The sequence below is a fragment of the Neltuma alba genome, unplaced genomic scaffold (assembly GCF_004799145.2).
Source record: "Neltuma alba isolate B1F8T4 unplaced genomic scaffold, ASM479914v2 tig00001113_pilon, whole genome shotgun sequence".
Lineage (NCBI taxonomy): Eukaryota > Viridiplantae > Streptophyta > Magnoliopsida > Fabales > Fabaceae > Neltuma > Neltuma alba.
In genome coordinates this window covers 39238-60619 of record NW_021632334.1, presented here as the reverse complement: position 1 = coordinate 60619, position 21382 = coordinate 39238, and the positions used below count along the sequence as shown (strand labels likewise).

At 31.9% G+C, this 21382-nt stretch overlaps 2 protein-coding genes and 1 pseudogene across 2 annotated transcripts; 1 reads left to right on the top strand and 2 right to left on the bottom strand.

Moving 5' to 3' along the window:
• Positions 1-2537: 2537 nt before the first annotated feature.
• Positions 2538-6728, bottom strand: LOC114750713 (uncharacterized; annotated as a pseudogene).
• Positions 6729-8508: 1780 nt separating this feature from the next.
• LOC114750660 (uncharacterized) lies at positions 8509-9561 on the top strand. The gene has a single exon (XM_028939258.1). The coding sequence runs from the start codon at positions 8656-8658 to the stop codon at positions 9331-9333; it is 678 nt and encodes a 225-aa protein (XP_028795091.1). The 5' UTR covers positions 8509-8655; the 3' UTR covers positions 9334-9561.
• A 6376-nt stretch (positions 9562-15937) lies between these two features.
• Positions 15938-17550, bottom strand: LOC114750686 (uncharacterized). Its single transcript, XM_028939286.1, has one exon. It carries the CDS (start codon positions 17203-17205, stop codon positions 16426-16428), a length of 780 nt encoding a protein of 259 aa, XP_028795119.1. The 5' UTR covers positions 17206-17550; the 3' UTR covers positions 15938-16425.
• Between the last annotated feature and the right edge of the window lie 3832 nt (positions 17551-21382).

Below are 21382 nucleotides of genomic sequence, written 5' to 3'. Positions count from 1 at the left end.
TAGATATCTTAAAACCATAGGTTATCGGACGAAATAAAATAATCAATGAATTACGTAATGTACTAACTTGCATGACACATAATTAATTATTGTCAACGTCACTTTCTCTGTGCTCACACGTTCAAGATCTGTTTAAATACGACAACATATACAATAGATATTCATTATCTGAGATCTCTGATCCATGACTTGTGTTCTATCTTCTGTGCTTTTTACCAATATGACAATTTTCCTTCCTGTCCCACAAATGATTTTGCTTTCCTGTTTCTGAACATGCACTAAGCTGGTTTCTCTTCTATAAAACTTGCACTTATTTCACCACTTTTCAAGCTCTCACATGCCCACCATATTCACTTTGATCGATCACATAACTTTGTTTAATTTCACAGTTTCAAATCCCAAGATCGATCGATCGAAGTTCTAATTAGTTTCTCATCTTCTCTCTCCAATCTCTCTCTATCATGGCTGATATTGATTACCATACTAAAAAGCCACTGATCGATACAACTCCGACGTCGTCTCTGAAGCTCTTTGGCATTAACATTCACAAAGGTTCAGAATCTGATGAGGCCTTTAACTCCGGCAACGATCACCGGAAATACGAGTGCCAGTATTGTTGTCGTGAGTTTGCCAATTCACAAGCACTGGGAGGCCATCAAAATGCACACAAGAAAGAAAGACAGCTTCTGAAGCGAGCTCAAATGCAAGCTGCTCGTACTGCTTTTGCCGCTTCGCATCATACTTATATTCATCATCACAACCCAATCATATTTCCTCCACCTGATACCCTCACCGGATCGCCACCTCCGCCTCCGCCACGGCAGTCTCCGTGGCCGCACAGTGTGGCACAAAATCCACCACCTTCGGTGTATCATTCTGGGGAATTCGGTGTGTGTGTGAATTCTGGTTTTGCAGCAGGTTTGCATGATCCTTCACGATCATCATCTATGGCGGCATACGGCGGCTTTAATGGCGGCGATGGTGGCGAACGAGGCTTCAGTTTGGATTTGCAACTTAGTCTCTGATGAGTAAGGAGCATATTATTGACACTGAGATGCGCAAGATGTACGACAAGATCCAAAACAAGACGACACAATAAGGCTATATCAAGTTTGTAAGTATCTTGTCGGAGTTAAAATGAGTGTTGGATACAGTACTACTGTTTCATGTTTCGAGCACCAGTGCTTTAATTAATTAGATTTTGAGTTGCAGATGTGTTTTGGGAATTGATGTAAAAATCTTGGTTCGAATTATAAATCTGAAGCAAATGATATATATTCAAGCATTTTCAACACGCCCAAATCAGAACTTAATTAGAAATTGTTTTTCATTTTTTGACATATATACTTTTGTTCCACTTTCGCCATGTTTGTTATATAATTAATTAGTTTCAATAAACTTTTCCATAAGGAGAGAGAGCTATGGGAGAGAATGTGAGTACTATAAATATGGGATATAGGATTGCACGTATAGGAGCGTTTATGAAGAAAATGCTCCCATACCCGCAAGTCAATTTTCCCTAGCCTCTGTTCAAACACCTTAATTAGTCCATCCAATTCCAGTGGGTGATTGTGGTGCGAAGAGTCTAAGTGAGTTAGCAATTTATTTGCAGTGTCTTCGAGCAAGGTGATTTAGGATACTCCTTTTGTTCTTAATATAATACTTATTTAATTAATTTGATGAGATTAAGAAAATTAGATAAATTAGTTATTACAAGAAATATAACATATTTTTCCTAAAATACCATAGTCATCTTCCTTAATATCCCCCGACCTCCTACTTGATTATAGTTAAGGGAATATTAATAGCGGTAACTTAAAAAAAATTTGATAAATATAAAAAATAGGTATTACATTTAAGACTAAGATTAACTTAATAATTAGGTTATATATTAAGGAGTAGAAAAGTATCACATAAATTCCAAGTCAAACGAGTTGACTCGCCATTATGACAACTTTGCCTATGTTATGTTGGATGTTTTTACCCCACTATTTGAATTTATTCTACTGATAATATGGTGAATATGACTTGAGAGAGTTATTTTAATACAAATTATTGAAAGAAATATTGGTATCCCATAACAAGTGAATATGACTTCCTTCTACATTAACATTTGGGATCAAATGCTGATAGATGGAAAAAAATAATTCAAGGAGCAAAATCTGATAGAAACAAGTGTTATTTTTTAAGAAAACAATTTGTGACACGTTAAAAAATCAATTTTCTTAATTTTAACGATGTATTCTCTCTCTTTTTTGGTTTTATTCTTTTATCCAAAGAAAGAAACCCACGCACGCAGCCTATGTATAAAGGGTCAAGTCACAACTCCATACTCAATAAAAACTTAAAGAAGGTTATTAGAGCTATTGGACCCAAAAAACCCGGCCATAACGAGGGAGTTATTTGCCCCTTAGTGGAGGGAATATATTGCTAATTATTTAAAATCATTATCTTGACTGGCTACTACTAAGGTTACACAACACGATAACATCACACAGAAGTGTAAATATCTCTGGTGGAGCATTGAAGTGAAAGGATCACGGGCAATTAGGGTTTCTGGCAGGACCTCCAAAGAAGAAGAAGGCGCCCCAATTAGGATCATCAGAATGGTCAGGCTGGATATCGTAGCAATTGGGACGATCAATGCTGGTGAAGAGATGAGTATTAGGAGGAACCATTTGGTCTTTGTGATCGGCAATCTTAATGTTGGCAAAAAAGTTTGCTTTTCCATAACCTTCTCCTGCGAAATGCCCACTTCCCATTTGGGTTGTTGTGTTTTGTCCATTCGAGTTTGTGTTTATTATTTCGCCTCCCCACTCTACCGTCGTTGCGTTGTAAGAGAGTTAAGAGAACAAAGAGGAAGGCCAATATCCCATCACTTTATCTTCTCCGTATTGCATCCACCAGTCTCCGTTTTTAACATCCTGTGCTCATCACTTATCACAATTAATACTCCTTTCATATAAAACATGTTTAATTGACTTGGGTAGATTAAAAAAATTAGATGAACTAGTTAATCATAACAAATATGACCCCGATATCACTACAAAAAAATTGACTTTCAGAGGTGACAAAAAGTCACAGATGAAAGTATAAAAGTCGCCTTTGAAAGTTTTTAGCGGCAACTTGAAAAGTCGTTGCTGTAGTGACCGTGGTTGAAAACTTTCAGTGACGACAAAAAAATTCACCCCTAAAAGACACCTTCAGCGGTGACTTTTAGAAGTTTCAACAGGAACATTTGTCATCACTGAAAGCTACTTTCAGCTGCGACCTTATTGTCGCCACTAAAAGAACTTTTGGCCTGTTGCCGCCAAAAGTGACGCTAAAAGTAATGCCTAAGTAAAATTAGCTTTAATGATGCCATGTCATCATCACTGACGCCACGTCATCACTGGCCACCTCCACCTCATCACTGTCGGTCGCCACATCATCATCGACCAGACGCCACGTCATCATCAGCCACCTTCATGCCGTTGCCACATCACCACTCTCATGCCATGTCACCCTTCCCTGCCACGTCATTGCCTAAATATTTTCATGTTAAATGTGTCTTCTTCAAGGTTTGAACTTGTGACCACCTCTTTTCGTGTCCAATTTTCTTATCGTTGAGCTAGATTGAATTTGTTTATTATTATTGTAAAATAAAATATATATATTATTATATTATACTTTCATCGGTGACATTAGAAAGTCGCTACTAAAAAGTCATCGCAGAAAGTGGACTTTTAGTGGCTGCGGTGACTTCTTTTGTCGACGCCAAAAGTCGTCGCCTGAAGTCTTTTTTTTTTCATAGTGTTATATGTTCCTAAAATAGATAATAGACTAAAAGTGAATTGAGATCTTATATTTATAATTCATCTAATCCCCTAGTTACACTATCTTAGGGATCAAAGAGATGGCAATGAGTAAAGGAAGGACACTATATATATACTACCTGCGATCCTTAATGTAGAGTTAATTTGATTTTTAATTTGGTTCTAAATATAAAATCTCAATCTATTTTGTCTTTCATATTTATCTTTTTTTTCTAAAGTAGTTCTTGTAGTAGGTGCATATGTTAAATATTTCATTAAATGGTAGTTTTATTTAGTAAACATGATTAGCAAAGATATTTGGAAAAAAACAATATCTATTTATTACAAATAACTAACTTAACTAACTTTTTTAATCTTTCCAAATTAGTCAACTAGGTCTTATATTAAGGATCGGAGCCGGAGGTAGTGTGTGTGTAGAGAGAGAGAGAGAGAGAGAGAGAGAGACCTTCCAGATCATGATGGTGATAGAGGCTTGAGCATGGTCATTAGCATAGGTAGATAACGGTGTGATGCGTCCTCCCACGGCCACACCAGCATCGAGTTGAACAAATCCAGAACAAAGAAGATCATAACATCCAGTGGTATTGCTGGAGTCACTCTATCATCGGATCACAATATTTAATTTAGAAACAAATTTAACGATATGAAAATTATTCTGAACACAAACAGCAGTGTTGTTGAGAAATTAAACTTGAACTCACGGTCCAATATGTAAAGAGTCTGGTCGTATTATCCCCATATACTTGTGGATTCACCTGATCAATAGAGATATAGATTGGACAAATATAGACCTTTTTAATCTAATCTCATAAATTAAGAAAGGTAGTTAACAACATTAATCTTTTCAAAAATCATGCTCATTTTCCAGACCTACACCTGTTCAATTTTATTTCCTCACCTACTTTTGCATAAATTGAACAAAGGTAGATTTGAAAATGGCTGATAAATATGACTCCCCAGTCCTTAATATAGTCCTTAATGTATGATCTAATTGTTGAGTTGACATTGGTTCTAAATGTAAGACATATTTATTATATTTATCAATTTTTTCTAACTTACTCTTAGTAATACTCCATCAATCATAATCAAGTACGAGAAGAAGGGAGGACATCAAGTAAAATGATTATAGTATTTTAAGAAAAACATGTCATATTTCTTATAATTAATTAACTTACCTAACTTTCTTAATCTAATCAAATTAATTAAATAGGTCTCCGATCGTATTCTGTAAAGGTTCTTATATTTAGAATAAAAAAAAGCAGAATTAAAGGGTTTTATATTTAATATCGAAGTGAATATTCAAAAGCTACTTCATATGTTCGTGTGTGTGTGTGTGTATGATTAATTAAGAATACCTGCCAACCAGCTTCAATGGTATTTGTATTTACATCATCATCATTATTGATAAGCCAAATTTGAGAGACACTAAATTCACCGGACTGAACATGAGGATTCCAGGTGTTTATGGTTGCCTTTGCTCCATAATATGGTTCTTCATCTACATACATTGTAGCATACTAAATGCTCCAAAACCATCAAATCAAATTAAGTCAGAAAAAGAGAAACAACCGTAAATAAAGAAGAAACACATCAAATAAGCAAAACGAGAGACAAAGCTAGTAATTTTGGATAGAGGAACAACAATAAAACCTCTTGGATTCCTTTAGATCTGGCATATAAGCGACGAACAGAGACAGTTTTAGGATTCTTCTTCCCAAATCTTTGGATAGAGCTTGCCCTTAATATGTCTTCTCTTATTCTTCTTATAGGGATGGTTCCTTCTGGGCAGCTTCCACTTTGGTGCCATGGTTGAAAAATTGGCTTTGATGATTTCGAAGATCCATCAAGTTTTTCGAGTATATCGCCTTTTGGGTAAGAACTTGGCCTCATCTTGAATCAAATCGAAAATAATAATCAAGCAGCTTTGGAATTGTGAAAAACATATGTGATGAGAAGAAGCCCAATTAATAAATTAAACTCATGAAAGCAAATTGTGTGTTGGTTTCACCTTAATTTTGTGATTTTTGAGTTTTGGATGATCAAAAGCTGGTTGATTTAGAATCGAGACACAATCAATTATATCTCCATCAGGACTCTGCTTTGTTAACACAAAGGATCATGAAATTGCAAAACCATGAATTTATCCGAATTGTTAGTAAAACCCAAAATGACTTGGTCATATATTATCTTCGGTTTTAATTATAAGACCTCATTTGTAGAACGGGGCCTTATAATTAGAATCGGAGGTAGTACAATATAATCAGACATGGGGATAATTGAGAAATATGAAGATGAATTTGTCTACGTACCTTGATAGATTTAAGAGCTGGTTTATTCAACTTCTTCAACAGTTTCTGAACCTCAAGTTTCTGATTAAAACCGACGTCTTTGCGACCCGCGTTCGTCACTTGCACAGAAATCAACAAGAACACCAAAACATTTGCCACAAAGATCTTGTAATTTCCTAGATTGTCTGCCAGTATCGACTGTGAAAAGTAGACAAAGCTTTCTGAGAATTTATATATATAGGCAGATTATGCTACTAGTTGAATGTGAATTTATTGTTTTTCCTTCTTTTTTCATATAAGATCAATTTCCTTGCCAAATGAATCTAAACCTTCTCTGCTATAATCAATTGGATATATTTTTACTATATATAAGAAGTTATGTATGACTAACGTGTGATATGGCAAAGCATATTCATCGCCTAGTGCTCGTGAAATATGTAATCTATATTTTATGCATATCCAAATATTTTAAGTATAGCATTGATGAAATTATCCTATCTCGACTTGATTTAATCTTCCAAATCCAAATCATTAAATGCAAGAAAATTCGTAGGTATCAAATAATGCTTCAAGCATATATGCTTTTGATTCGCATACTTGAGATGCATCAGAACTCACAGGACATTTCTATAACTGCCAAAATATAAATAAATTAAATGCTTGTTTTGGAAATTATCATATGTGGAGTGAATATTTTTGTCCAGAAATAAAAAAGTGCTACTGGTTTCATGGTAATATAACGCTGCATCATGAAAATAAATAAATAAATGGCTGCTATAAAACGAAAAAAATATAAACATGACTCATAATACCTTTTGTAGGGAAAGGAAGAGCACCTCTTTTGGCAAAGAAATATAAATGATCTTCTGGAACTGAAGCATAAAAACTGTATAAAATTAATTAAATAATTTCTTAATTTTAAAAATTAATATATAAATAAATATAATATAATTGATGTTGTAAAAATTACAAATTGATATATTCCATATATAGGAAGTCTTTAATTTTCGAGTCCAGACGTAACAGCAGTCACAGTTAAAGTACAGTGTCGCGGTTAAAAAAGGAGCATTATGGCAGTAGATAATAATAGATAGATATGTTAAAAATAATAATAATAATAATAATATGTCATAGACAAACATGCTATAAAAAAAAAATACTTTCCCCTCTTGTGCTTATTAATATAAGTGCTAGTTTAACTTTCAACTTAGTTATAAATACAAGATCTCAATTTATTTTATTTTTTGTATTTATCTATTTTTTTAAAAATAATCTTTATAGTAGTTGTACATGTTGAAATTTTCATTAAATGATAGTTCTAACTAATGTATATGATTAGTAAGGATATTATAAGGAAGGTAATGCATATTTATTACAAATAATTAAATTAACAAACTTTTTTAATCTACTAAAATTAGTCAACTGCCACTGGTTTTTATATTAAAGACTAAAGGTACTAATAGATATTTTGTCCTAATTACATAATTTTTAATTTTGAACAATAATAACTTTTAAATAGAAAAAAATAACTTTTTTATCTTTCGAGTTTTAACTCAATTATGATTTAGTCCCTCAATTATTACACCTTATGATTCATTTCTTAAACTTTTAACTTGGTTAAAACTCATAGCGCCTAATACTTTCTCATTTAATAAATTAGTATTGGAGGTTTTTATTTAATTCTAAACATAAAACCTTAATTCATTTTCCCTCCTAAATTTATGATTTTCCCTCCCAAATATCTCTATGGATCATAAGTATTTTCTATCGAGAGATGATTTCAATATACATGATTAAACAAAAATAGTTTTAAAAAATCAACATATATTCGTTACAAATAACTAATTTAACTAATTTTGTTAATATAATCGTTATCTACCTCTTAATTGATTAGAGGTACTAACTTATTTTGAGTCATCATCCAATGTCTTTGTGGCAAAAAAAACTATTGTTTGGCGTGACTGTCAAATAAGCTCCAACCTTCGTTGATAACCCACAGCCCCTCCCCTGTTCCTCCTCATTGACTATATTAAATTGACAAATAATTTGAAAAAAATTGCCCTTGAATTTGTCAGCAACAATACCATTGACTTTGAAGTATTCTACTGAAGCTTAGGGGCAATATCAAGTAATTCTCCTAACTATATATCATCCAAATGTTAATTAGAGGCCAAGAGCCTTCACTGACCCGGCCGTCTACAAATAAATACCTCTTTTTTATTTACGCAGCAGGTCTTCTCTCTTCTCCCCTTGACTTTTCTTTTTGTTTTGTTTTCATTTTGGCCAACTTATTTTGACCTCTTCTAATGCCATATAATGAAGCATGTAACGCAGAATCCAATTTAAACTTCTCTTGCATCTTCTTGCCTTCATAGATTCTTCTCCTTTGTAACCTGAAGACTTTACAAAAAAGTCCCCTTTTCATCTCTCTGTTTCTCTCTCGGGATATTCGTTTTACCGTTGCAAGATCGAATTTTTAATTCTAAAGTACTGAAGAGTGAAGAGCCCAAGAAGCAAAGCGATTCACCAATCAAGCTTTTGATCCGTTCATTATGGCTGAGACGAGCAACGTCTCTCTGCAGCCCACTCTTGAGTCTTTCTTCCACACTCTTGACCCCATTTCTCAGATCCTCGCTCAGAGAAACTCCGACTCCGACCACCCTCTTCTTCGCCTGAGGCTAACCGCACTGGGTCACGGGCCCATGGAGAGGGGACCCAGCTATGAAGCTTACGCCCAATTAAGAGAATCAAAGCTCCGACTCAAGCTCATTACTCAGCAGCAACAACAAGAAGAGCTTGCTTGTTCAGAACCCGACCCGAAAGTAGTGACTCCTCCGCCGACGAAACTGGTCAGGTTTCGGTCGAGTTCGCAGAGAGAAAGGTATAGTGCAGGCCGTTCAAGTAGTGGGCGTAAAGGGTACTCTGTTCTTGCTCAGTCCGTTCCAGATTTCTCGGCGGCGGCATTACGGAAGGAGAATCGAAAGCCTGTGAGTACGACGCCGCCGCTGCCTGCAGCCAAGAGTTTATCGAGATCGTCCAGCGTGAAAGGAAGCAAGTCGGCGAATATTGCAGGGGAGAAGAGGGGTGGCGGCATTCTGATGGCGAGGAAGAGCCACGCCGCCATGGATGAACTCAGGAATTTCTCTGCCGCGGTGGGTAATGCCATTAAAGGTGAAAACAGAGGAGGAGGAAGAAAGACTGTTCTGGGATGCAGTAAGTTCGGATTTTGAAAATGAAAGGACTGTGGATATCGTCGAACCTTCTGATTTCTCCATTGTTATTTTATTCCTTCAATTTTTTGATCACCGGTCACATTGTAATAAAATTTAATAATTTTTTTCTTGCCCGAGAAATTGTAATAAAATTTGGTTCTGCCATCCGACTTACGAATGAATAAATATTTATGTCCTTGGGCCGAAAAGATAATATTTGTCTTGCCGGGCTTTGGACTGGACTCAGGCCCAATACAATGGACAGCCCATGCATCCAAGGTTTGGTGCTTTTTTTTTTATATATATATAACACAAACTCACAATTCACAAGCCCATTGGAGTTAAGTCTGACAGAACAGACCAGTTTCTCACAATATGATGAACCAAGTTTTAAAGTTTTACGGAGAGAAGTATCCATATTTAATACTCCTCCGATCCTTAATATAAGACCCATTTAACTAATTTGATTAGATTAAGGAAGTTAGGTAAGTTAGTTAATTATAAGAAAAGTGACACATTTTTCCTAAAATACCATAATCATCTTTTTTAATACCCCCTCTCCCTCTTCTATTTGATTATGGTTGAGAGAGTATTTATAGGGGTAATTTAGAGAAAATTGATAAATATGAGAAATGGGTCTTATATTTAGGACCAAAACCAACTCAACAATTGGGTCCTATATTAAGGACCGAAGGAGTACTTAACAATATCTTAAATAGGATTGTTTTCAATAATAAGATATCTATACATAAAAAAATGAGGAACAAACTCACAAAGGTTTGGCGTTGAATGAGGAGGAGAATGTTCTTTTTTTGGTACAAACGAGGAGGAGAATTTAATGTTAAGCAAGGATCAAATATGCTAGGTGGCCCAAAGCTTGATCGTGCGACTCAGTAATAGGATTTAGAAAAAACACCGAATACTAGATGGCCCAAAGGCTTATTAAAAAAAACATTTTATAATACTTTAAGCACATTCATTAATATTTTAACAATAGATTTACGCTTTAGCTTTTTTATACTCTATATGATAATTAATATTGTTTTCCCTGAAATTTCCCCTTAAAAAATATCGTTTTAATTATATAAAACAGAGTAAAAGAAAATAATGAACATGATGTGGGTAGATTTGGCCTTAAAACAATGGGTATGACTTGGATGAATTTTTAAAGCAGAAGTTAAAGCCGAATATGCAGAAGCAAGCATTTTAAACTCGCATCAGTTCGTGAAGGGCAAGAACGCTAGAGCGATTTAAACCAAAATAAAGTACTAGTAAAATAGAATAAATGATAATGATGATAAAATGTGGCCCGCATATACATAATTGCATTCTCTTGTAGTTATATCACAATCTCTAAGCATCGAACTACGTGAATTTAGAGGAACAAAGTCATTTGTCTCAAGTGGGAAAATAGACTCCATAAGTCAGCGTGTGTATTATTTAGTTTATACTCTTTCTCTTCAATTAATGCGGAGAAATGCGAAGATTCGTTAGACAAAGTTGAAAAAAGATTACAAATATGCCGAACATAAATTGTACTGTATCTAGTCCTAATTATAAGACCTTATTTATAGTCTACAAACAAGGTTTTATAAATAGGACCGGAGGTAGTATCTGGATTTTTAAGCAAATTTTAGATACTTTTGGGTAGCAAATTTTATAATGAGAGATTTTTAAGCAATTATTTATTTTTTTAAAAAAAATGCATACGTTAGTTTGCTTCTTATCATTCGATTTATTGAGGTTTTATTTATATTTTTCTAATAAAATATTATTCAACTTGAATCGATAACAATACACGAGGTATTTCCCTGACTCTAAATGTATAAGTTAAATAACTAATTGAAAAAATGATAGAAAAAGTACATGTTAAATTTCAAAATCAGAAATACGTGGTTTTAACAGATTTTAACTTGTCAAATACGTAACATGAATTATATATTGATTTATCTTCTATATCTCTCCAATCCTAAATATAAAAACACGGTAATTAATTTATAGGAATTAAAAAGTTAATTAAATTATTCATTTGTCAAAACATTATGTGTTGTTTCCAATTTAATCTTTTGTGTTCTGTAATAAAACTGCCATTGTATAAAAATTAAAAATCATTTTTTAGGTGTCCAATCAACATGGATGGTTTGAAAACAAATTATTTCATTCAATTCTTAATGTAAGACTTACTAATCTAATTTAAATAGATTGATAAAGTCAATTAAATAATTCAATTATAACAAAATGTGACATTAAGTTATACTTGGGTTTATAAAGTAAGTAGATTTTGCTTTTTTTAAAAGAAAAGATAAATATGAAAAATAAAATGAATCAATATTTTATATTTAGAATTAAATTTAATTGTAATTAATTTTTATATTAGGAATGAGATGAAGTATAAATATAAGAGATAAAATAAATTTAAATCTTATACTTAAAATTAAAAGAAATATCATAATTAACTTATATATATTTAGGAGATAAGGAAAGGAGTTATTCAGCACTCCCTCCAGTTTAAAATATGAGATAAAATTTATCTATTTGTATTTATTAAAAAAATTAGTTAAAATCAGTTTCAAATAAAGGTATCTATTTGTATTTATTAAAAAAATTAGTTAAAATCAGTTTATTAAAAAAATTAGTTAAAATCAGTTTATCTATTTGTATTTATTGATCAAGGTATGTATTTTCCTTCAAATGACCTTATTAAAAAAAATAAAAGATGTAATATACTCCTCCGGTCCTTAATATAAAACTCAATTCTTGAGTTGGTTTTGATCTTAAATATAAGATCCATTTCTTATATTTATCAATTTTCTCTAAATTACCCCTATAGATACTCTCTCAATCATAATTAAGTAGCAGAGGGAGAGGGAGTATTAAGTAAGATGATTATTGTATCTTAGGAAAAATGTGTCATTTTTCTTATAATTAACTAATTTACCTAAATTTCTTAATCTAATCAAATTAGTTAAATGTGTCTTATATTAAGGACCAGAGGAGTGTAAATTAAAAAGAGAATATATGTTAGGAGTAAAATTGAAAAAAAAACTCATTAAATATTTATACAAAATAAATGTTCTCTTATAAAAAATATCAAACCCCTTCAATAAAGTTTATCTTATATTTTAAATGGGGCAGTAATTTACTAATTTTTGTGCGAACCAAATCTTTAGGTGCTTGGGATTAAACTTTTTTTTGCCCCTCACATTTATCCTCGAGCTCTAAAGTCACTTTTAAAACATTTATCTGGGTTGTGTCGTAAAAAGTAAATGAGTTTCGCGAATCTTTGGGAAGAGGCAGGTAAACAAAATCCTCTGACCGCACGGCATGAAGTTTGAAGTTACAAGCAGTCAACCACAAGTTGTGCTGCGTCCCGACCGCTGCTGACGTACGAAGTTGAATCTTGGGAAAATCCCAAAAAAGGTCTTTAGAATATGTGAAATGTCAGATTGGGTCCTTAAATTTCAAAAATGACAGAATGGGTCATTGACCCAATCTGTCATTTGTGAAATTCAGGCGAATTGATAATTTTGCCCTCATTTATTCATTCACTACAATGATTTAAGGAATCACTATAAGAGTTTAGGTGTTACCTAGATTCGTATAGCGAATAACTACTCACTTTTTCATAGTCAGGTGTCTTGTTATTAACTAAAACTAATTCTGTAATCACTAGAACAATGTAAGTATTACCTAGATTTGTGTAGAGAATAACTATTCATTTTTTCATAGTTAGGTATCTTATTATTGTCAGGTACCTTATTATTAACTACAACGAATCTTGTAATCACTAGAATAGTATAAGCGTTACTTAGATTTGTTTAGAGAATAACTACTCACTTTTGCTCAGGGGCAAAAATGTCAATTCGCCTAAATTTCACAAATGACAGATTGGGTCAATGACCCATTCTGTCATTTTCGAAATTTAAGGACCTAATCTGGGATTTTTCATATTCCAAGGGCTTTTTTTGGGATTTTCCCTTGAATCTTCCTCTCTAAGTAATAGATCCCCTTATATTTTTAATACAAATAAAATATAAAAAGTGCTGTGAAAAATTGTAGTGTGCGTCAATTTGGTGAGGGGAGAACCATGCGCATACCCAATATTTTTTCGATTTTTAATATAAGATCTATTTAACTAATTTGATTAGATTAAGAAAGTTAGGTAAGTTAGTTAATTATAAGAAATGTAACACGTTTTTCCTAAAATATCATAATCATCTTTCTTAATACTCCCTCTCTCTCCCCTACTTGATTATGGTTGAGAGAGTATTTATAAGAGTAATTTAGAGAAAATTAATAAATATGAAAGATGTGTCTTATATTTAGGACAAAACCAACTCAATAATTAGATCTTATATTAAGGATCGGAAGAGTATTAAGTGACTAGGAAGATAAATGAGTCAAGAGGATGGTAGGCTTTGTACACGTATCAACCAGTTAATAGGAAACGATTTTCTCTCTGTGTAAAGTAACAAGCTTTTTTGTTATTATGTCACCTTGCTCTCTTATAAGAAGAATTTATTTAATTTTGAGGAGCATCGCTTCTTAAACTACTGAGGAGCTGCGAAGTATCTCGCCATGACTTAGACCATCAAATTTTTAGTGCTGCTTTCAACAAAAACAAATATAAAAAGAATGCTTAATTGTCATTTGTTTTTTTTTTTTTCATTTTAAATGACAAAGTAAGGTGAAACAAAAATGAAAAGCCTTCGTAATTGTTTGTAAAGGTTAAACACACTTTGTATTCTTTTTTTAAAAAAAAAAAAAATTAAAGGAGCATATGGTAAAAACACGACATTATAAGGGGGCTAAATGCTAATAGCATCAAGTTGCAAACGAGATTGAACTCTAAGTGGCATAAAAGTTCCTTGTAGTGATAGTTCATAGGCTTAGCTTGATTCTCCCTGCGCCCATTCTTTTAGAGGTGTTTGGACATAAAGCAAAACCATGATTTGAGTTGTAAAATCATGGTTCTGGAATCTTACTATCAAAACATGCTAATTTTTTGTAAAATTATTTTGTTTGAAAACTATGGTTTGAAAAAAAAAAACCAAAGTGTTTTGGAACTCCAAAAATCATTTAAAAAACTGTTTTTTAAATCAAGATAAAATTTTTCTTAAGTACTTATTTTGAAATCCGCAAAATTATTTTGGAAAAAGCTAATCCAAGTACACACGAAAAAAAAGTTGAGAATATCTTTGATACACATGAAATAATATTAAGATGATAAATTATAATTATCAATAAAACAAATGTTTCTAAAAGATAATCTAAAAAATAATAAACCATGCTGCATGAGGTATAATAATATCAATTATCGAACCATTATTTATAAACCATACTGGCTAAAAAGATGGCGGGTAAACAATACTTGCTAAAAATTATATTATGACTAATTTTAATAACATGAAAAAATTATCTAATTTTACTAATAAAAAAGAAGAAAGGTTTCACACAGATCATTTATTTTTTTCACCATTAGACGTTCTTAAAAAAATTAATCATGGCAAGACTGAAGCAGAAACTTTAAAACTTAAGCATTTTACTTTAAGATTTAGGCTTAGGTGTTTGCATGTGAAGAAAGTAATTAACTAGGAGTCACTCAATCACATGACAATTAAAATTGGATTGAAATGGTAATTTTGTAGAAATTATTTAATTTAAAAGAAGAAAATTGATAGATATTTTTCTGAATGAGTGGTCAGATCCTTTGGACAGTGTGGTGGTTGGATATCAACTGGGTCATGCCAATTCTTTCACTCCAGTCTCAGACGACAACTGCCCGCAGTCAACTTTGGCTTACATCTCATTTTCTAATTTCTATGTGAAATTTATGTAAAAACTCCAAGTTTTTTAATATAAATAATTTTAAAATAAAATATATAGATAAATAATATGGATGGTTCCCTTTTTTTTTGTCGGTAATTTTATATATAAAAAATTTTATACATCACGTTAGATTTACCCCTTTTGGTATTCTTTCAATTTTTTATATAATTGTATTAGTAAACTTTAAAAATTACAATTTTTAGAAAATTAAAAACACACTTTTAGTTATTCAATAAAAATATTAGAGGAAGTCTTGTGTGTTTGGATAAAGCACAAGATCCACAACTTCTGAATAGTTATGCCAAGAAAGTAATCTTTTCTTTTCGATTTGAAACTCCAAAAATTAAGAAAAAGGAGAATTTTTTTATAACAAAAAAAAAACAGAAAATTTTCTTTGTACTTGTATATTGGCATGGTTAATACTTAAAATAATTATGGGCAAATTATTGAAGTCCATCTAAATATTTAATTAAATCAGGAAAGAAGATTTTCCACTATATGTTGTTAGTTTTAAAAATATAAAAATCAAATCAGAAAAAATAAAAAATTAAATAACTTGGTATTTTTAATTATGAAAATAAGATGCACGGTACTAATAAGATACTAGTAATGTACATTGAATTATATATATTGGCATTATAACTGAAAATGATTAGAACTTTAGAAAGACTAGACTAACTTCAAGGTAGTGATCATGGCTAATTACCAAACAAATTTTCAAAATTTCTCAAGAATCAACAGTGAACAAATTCTGGCAAAAGAAATAGGAACAAGTGGCCATCACACCCATAAATAATGACAAGAAAAACAGAGCAAGCTCTTCGGGCATTCAACTGGACAACCACCGTCTCTGTGTCATTACTTGATTGTTCTATCTAAAGTTGATCACACAGAACAAGAAGCAATAAATATATAAATAGATAAGTAAATAAAATCAGTGCATACAGCCATGGTCTGATCTGATCAAAGAACAAAACAGAGCGACAGAAGAATAAGCAAGAGTGAAGAGACAGCAATACAAGGATGAGTTTCTTACCATGTGCCTCCATTGTACTATGAATCCTCTGCACAACCATCAAACATCCTTGTGTTTGACTTTGTCTTTGATCATACAACTTTTGCCCATATCTCAATGCATCACCACACGGTACAACCAGAAAAGATAAAAAAGGTCGCTTTCTTTACAAGAAATATCTGTGGAGGACCATATTGACAGTTCACTAATCTAATCTAAGGATCAGAGTAAAATGATTGGAATAGAACACGCAATGAAATGTATAATCACTTCCTCTTTGTCTTGTCTTTACTTTTGGAGAAGATTGAACCGAACCCAAATAGATTTGCAGATGGGACATGGAGAATAACAGGGACGCCATTACCATAAGATGCTTGAGATTTTTTCAGGGGAGGTTTTAGATAACTGTTGTGACACAACGAGGAAGATGAAGACCTTGCTGAAGCATGCAATTTCTGCGTATTGTTATTCTTACCTTCTTTTGACACAGACATGTTCTTCTTAACACTTGAGGTAGAAGGCGAAGTTGATCCTGTTGAATAGCTTCGAGATAGAAGTGGCAAAGGGCATAAGCTTCTTCCATACCCCGTTCCATAGCTCTTACTTCTCTTAAATCGCCAAAATGACTTGTGATTGTGAACTTGCTTTTCAACATCTGCTTCTTCTTTGAGCCTCTCTGGCTTCGAAACCTTCATGATTGAGACATTTTCTCGAACAGCTTCTGGGGGTGGAGATCTATGCTGATGGGGCAACAGAAACTGATGATGATCTGTTTGTTTCTGGGGAAAATTCTTCTTCTTCTTCTTCTTGATTTCAGAGGGAAGGAGCCTCCCATCTGAGAAAAGCTCATCGGCTGAAGACGCCTCCTGATCAAAGCTTTCACGAACACAGAAATCAAAATCAAAGGACGGATTGTTCAAACCCCAGGAATTTGATCGAGAAAGGTGTTGCTCAACTGGGATTGCATTAGAATGAAAGTCATAAGAGAATGAGATTCTTGGACTCACGGGATCCCCAGAATTTCCTGAGAAAAACTCAATAGCCATTAGAGAAAACAATAGCTACGACTGCGAAACGTGAGGATTAAGAAGAAGAGGAGGAAGAAGAAATGTAAATGTAATAGGGACAAGGGTTAGTGAACTAGAAAGTATTTAATAGCTTTCAAACCTAACAAAGACTGGAATTAAAAAAGCAGAGAGAAAAGCAAAAGTATTAGGAGTCAGAACTAGAATAAAATAAATGAAGAAAAGAGGACTAAGTCGTCACAGGGGTGCGATATCTGACACAGTTGAAAATGGAGAACAAGTTGGGAGGGATGAATCCGTGGTCCAGAGGAGAAACAGAGAAAGCAGCAGTGGGGGATTGGTTATGGGGAATGAGAAAACGATGAAGACTTTTGGGGAATTAAGCAACGTGACTTGTTTTTTCTCTGAAAGAAAACTTCTGGTGTCGATGATTTGTTGGGCTGTTGGAGAAGAGAGAGAGGGAGAGTTTAGCTTGACCAAGTAAAAGCCTAAAAGCCAGCTTGGTTTGAGGCTGCTAAAAAAAATCAAGAAAAAAGAAGATAGCATATTCTATGTATTGAATTTTTAATGAAAATATAAAAAAATTACGCACAAATTTTTTATATTCCTGAAATAAACCCCTAAATATTGTGGACGGCAAAATTCTTGAAAGCTATAAGTAGGACTGTTTCACAGGACGGTACGGGGACATGCTCGTCTTGCTAAACAGGAACAGGACGGGATGTCCCGTTTTCTTTTTTTAAAAAAAAAAACTGTAATTTTTTGTATAAATTTTTTAATAATTTTTTTATATTAAGCTTCTAAATATAAAAATATTATTCAAAATTTTATGTAGAAAGCTTAATTATATAATATAAAAAATATATAAAAAATACTGTAAAAAAATACCATAAAAAAATACTGTATAATAGTTTTATAAATTATTTTATTGAGGAAGAAAATTTTGTTAAGATAACATTGTAACTTAAGAGTTGAAAATTACTATAAAAAGTAATAATTATTATTAATAAGTGAATTAAATAATCTAATTATAATTATAAATAAGTAAGTTTTTTAAAGAAATACTCTGGGAGAACCCCACCCCGTCCCGTCCCGTCCCGTAGTTGTCTCATCCTGAATTTTTTTTTTCCTCGTCCCATCCAATCTCAAATTAATTACGACTGGGATGAGACAATCAGAATGGGACAAGTTGAACACCACGAGCTACAAGAATCATATCATATTATTATATATACATAATCTATACTTCCTTATAAGTCTTAAATGTAGTAATAAAATGTATTAATCAAGGAGATACTAAATTTTATGTGCTATTATGTAAAATTTGTTTTTATTGCACACTACCCTCTATATAATGTCCCAATATTTGAGTCAAGGATTATTAATTAGTGAAATTATAGAATCCAATTCTTTAGTCAGTTCTTGCATATATTAGCCAAGGAGATACTAAAATTTATGTATTATTATGTAAAATTTGTTTTTATGGCATTATTACCCTCTATATAATGTCACAATATCTTAGTGAAGGATTATTAGTTAGTGAAATTATAGAATCCAATTCTTTAATCAGTTCTTGCATATTTTAAACTTTTTGATACCCGTTAGCACTAAACAAAATTCAAAAAATCTATTTATATTTACTTTTCAAATTAAGGACTGATGAACATTTTTTTTCTTATTTTTATTTGTATTTTATGGATCTCTTAATGCTATTATTTCAGTATTTTTTTTATCCATAAATAATTGAGAATAATATTGATTCTAATTAGAAATAGATCATTGAGTTTCTTAAATTCATATAATCTATATTTAATTTGTTTAATATCAAATTATCAATATATTAATATCAATATTCAAAACCAGCCCAAGATAAATATAGTAGTATCTTCCTACAATGATTTAAATTTTGATTCATCACATTATAAGGGATTAATCTTTTCCGTCAGACCTAATTCCTATTAGTATTATAAATAGTAAAGTTAATTCTACAAATTTTATGTGATGCGTTAAACAATATATATTTCTGTTTTTATCATAAAATTTGTAACGAGCCATAATATCCATATATCATATGTTGGCAAAAAAATTTCATGTATCATATATAATGGATTTTACGTAATATTGATATTGTCATATAGTGTTTCTTCTTTTTTTTTGGGTTAGTGACGTCAATATTATGTAATCTTGAAAAGATACAAACATACGTCGTTATTTGCTATTGCCAATTTGGCATAGACATGATTTGATTAAATTTAAGCTGACGCTGAGATGATGCTAATAAGCTTTCTTTTGGCCCAAAAAATTAAAAAAATGGAGGATGCTAAGCTTATTTCACTAAATCAATCATTACTAACAAAATAGGAAGTTAATCAAACTTAATTCATACGCAAGAAGAATCCGAAATGCCATTAAATTTCTAATTAATGTGATAATCCTCTTAAATCAATGGATCGAGTTGCTTAGAGACGCAAACTCGTACATATGTGAGTTGTGTGGTGAACATGACCAGAATTTGGGTGTATGACAAACACAAATCTTTATAATGAGGTTTCATTTTCAAAAATGACGGGACGACTTGCATGCTTTTTTTTAATATTATTATTGGTTTTTACAAATTTGATCAAATTTTAATTTTGATCCTTATACTTACTTAGTTTGAGTTTAAATATAATACAGGGACCAAAACTAAAACTCATTAAAAGCATAGGATCAGTGGCTGAACTCATGCTAAAAAATTATGAAACTATAAAAATCAGAACCAATAATTTGAAACTATAAGAATCAAAATCAAAATTTAATTGAATTATTATTATTATTTTTGGTTAATGGAGGCTAATGTGACAAGCTTTGTATATGTTTTTAGGAGTTAGTCCCTAGTCGTATTTTACGTATTTATGAATAAAAAGGTTGCATTTTTGTCAATATAGTCGCGAATATACGACAAAATACATATTGATTATAAAAGAGCATATATATAGAATAATACATAATAGAATTCTCATTTAAAAACTCAACTTTTTCATTCAATCGTAGCATATGTACACATGGTTGTGATTTGACATCGACCCGCCCTAAGAAGTGTGCAAACGCTGAGGTCTTGATAATCCCAATCCTAACTTGGAGACTAACGGCTTATTTGCAGCTGCTCTTATTAAGTATTTATAAATACATTAATGTAAATTGAGACAAAATTTTCTTCAAAGTTATTTATATCATATTCTGTAGATTATAATTAAAGAACTGTTTTTGGAGAATCCTAACGCTAGTTCAAACAAATACTAAATAATCAACAGCCAACTATGAGGTACGCATGCCATTAAGCTTAAAACAACAACTTCTATTATTCATAAAAAACTATACATTACTGCTCATAAAAATCCCTTTCAGAATGAGAGTCTTGAGTTCAAAAGTCAAAACCCTAACTCAAGGTCTCAAACCAAATTTAGTGGCCATGAAAATTTAGTCACAAGCTCCTTTTCACTCAAGGTTTCTAACTGAAATAATTTTATCGTCAAATAAAGTGTAGATTATTTATACTGAAAATATCCAAAAAAATTGACAATAATTTGTCCATAAATAGTAAAATCACCCAAACTTATAGTCTAACCACATAATCAAGTTTCAACAAACATTTCTAAGTTAACATAGCAAAAAATTGAAGTTTCAAGCAGTTATCAACTTTAAATTTCGAAATCCCTTTCATGAAACTTATGAAATGAGAAAACAATTAAAATCCGATTAAATTCATTTTAGAACAATAAACAAACTTCATTAATTAAAATCCTTAAGTATAATCTAAATGCCCAATAACAAGTCAAATTTAAGCTCCCATTTTTGGGTTCAGCCCAAACTCCAAAAAAAATGATCGGTTAAAACTTGAACAAATCAAGAGTAGAATGAAGATTGAAGACTACCTTGGTGTTTAAGGGATTTTGGAGGCCTCCAAATCAGTCTAAAGTCGCCCAAAAATCATTCCTTAGCATAGCATTACCGTTCTTCCTTCCTTCTTTGTTTTTTTTTTTTTTTTAAATTTCCATCAAATTGTACCAGATATAAAATTCAAAAATTCAAAATTAATATGAAGCATATCCACAAGTTATGAATTAAGATTTTTTGAAAAGCTTGAGACATTTCCTTTTAGAGTACAAAGAACTTCTATAAAGCATTGCCATTTGCCCCTCAAAATTCAATAATTTCT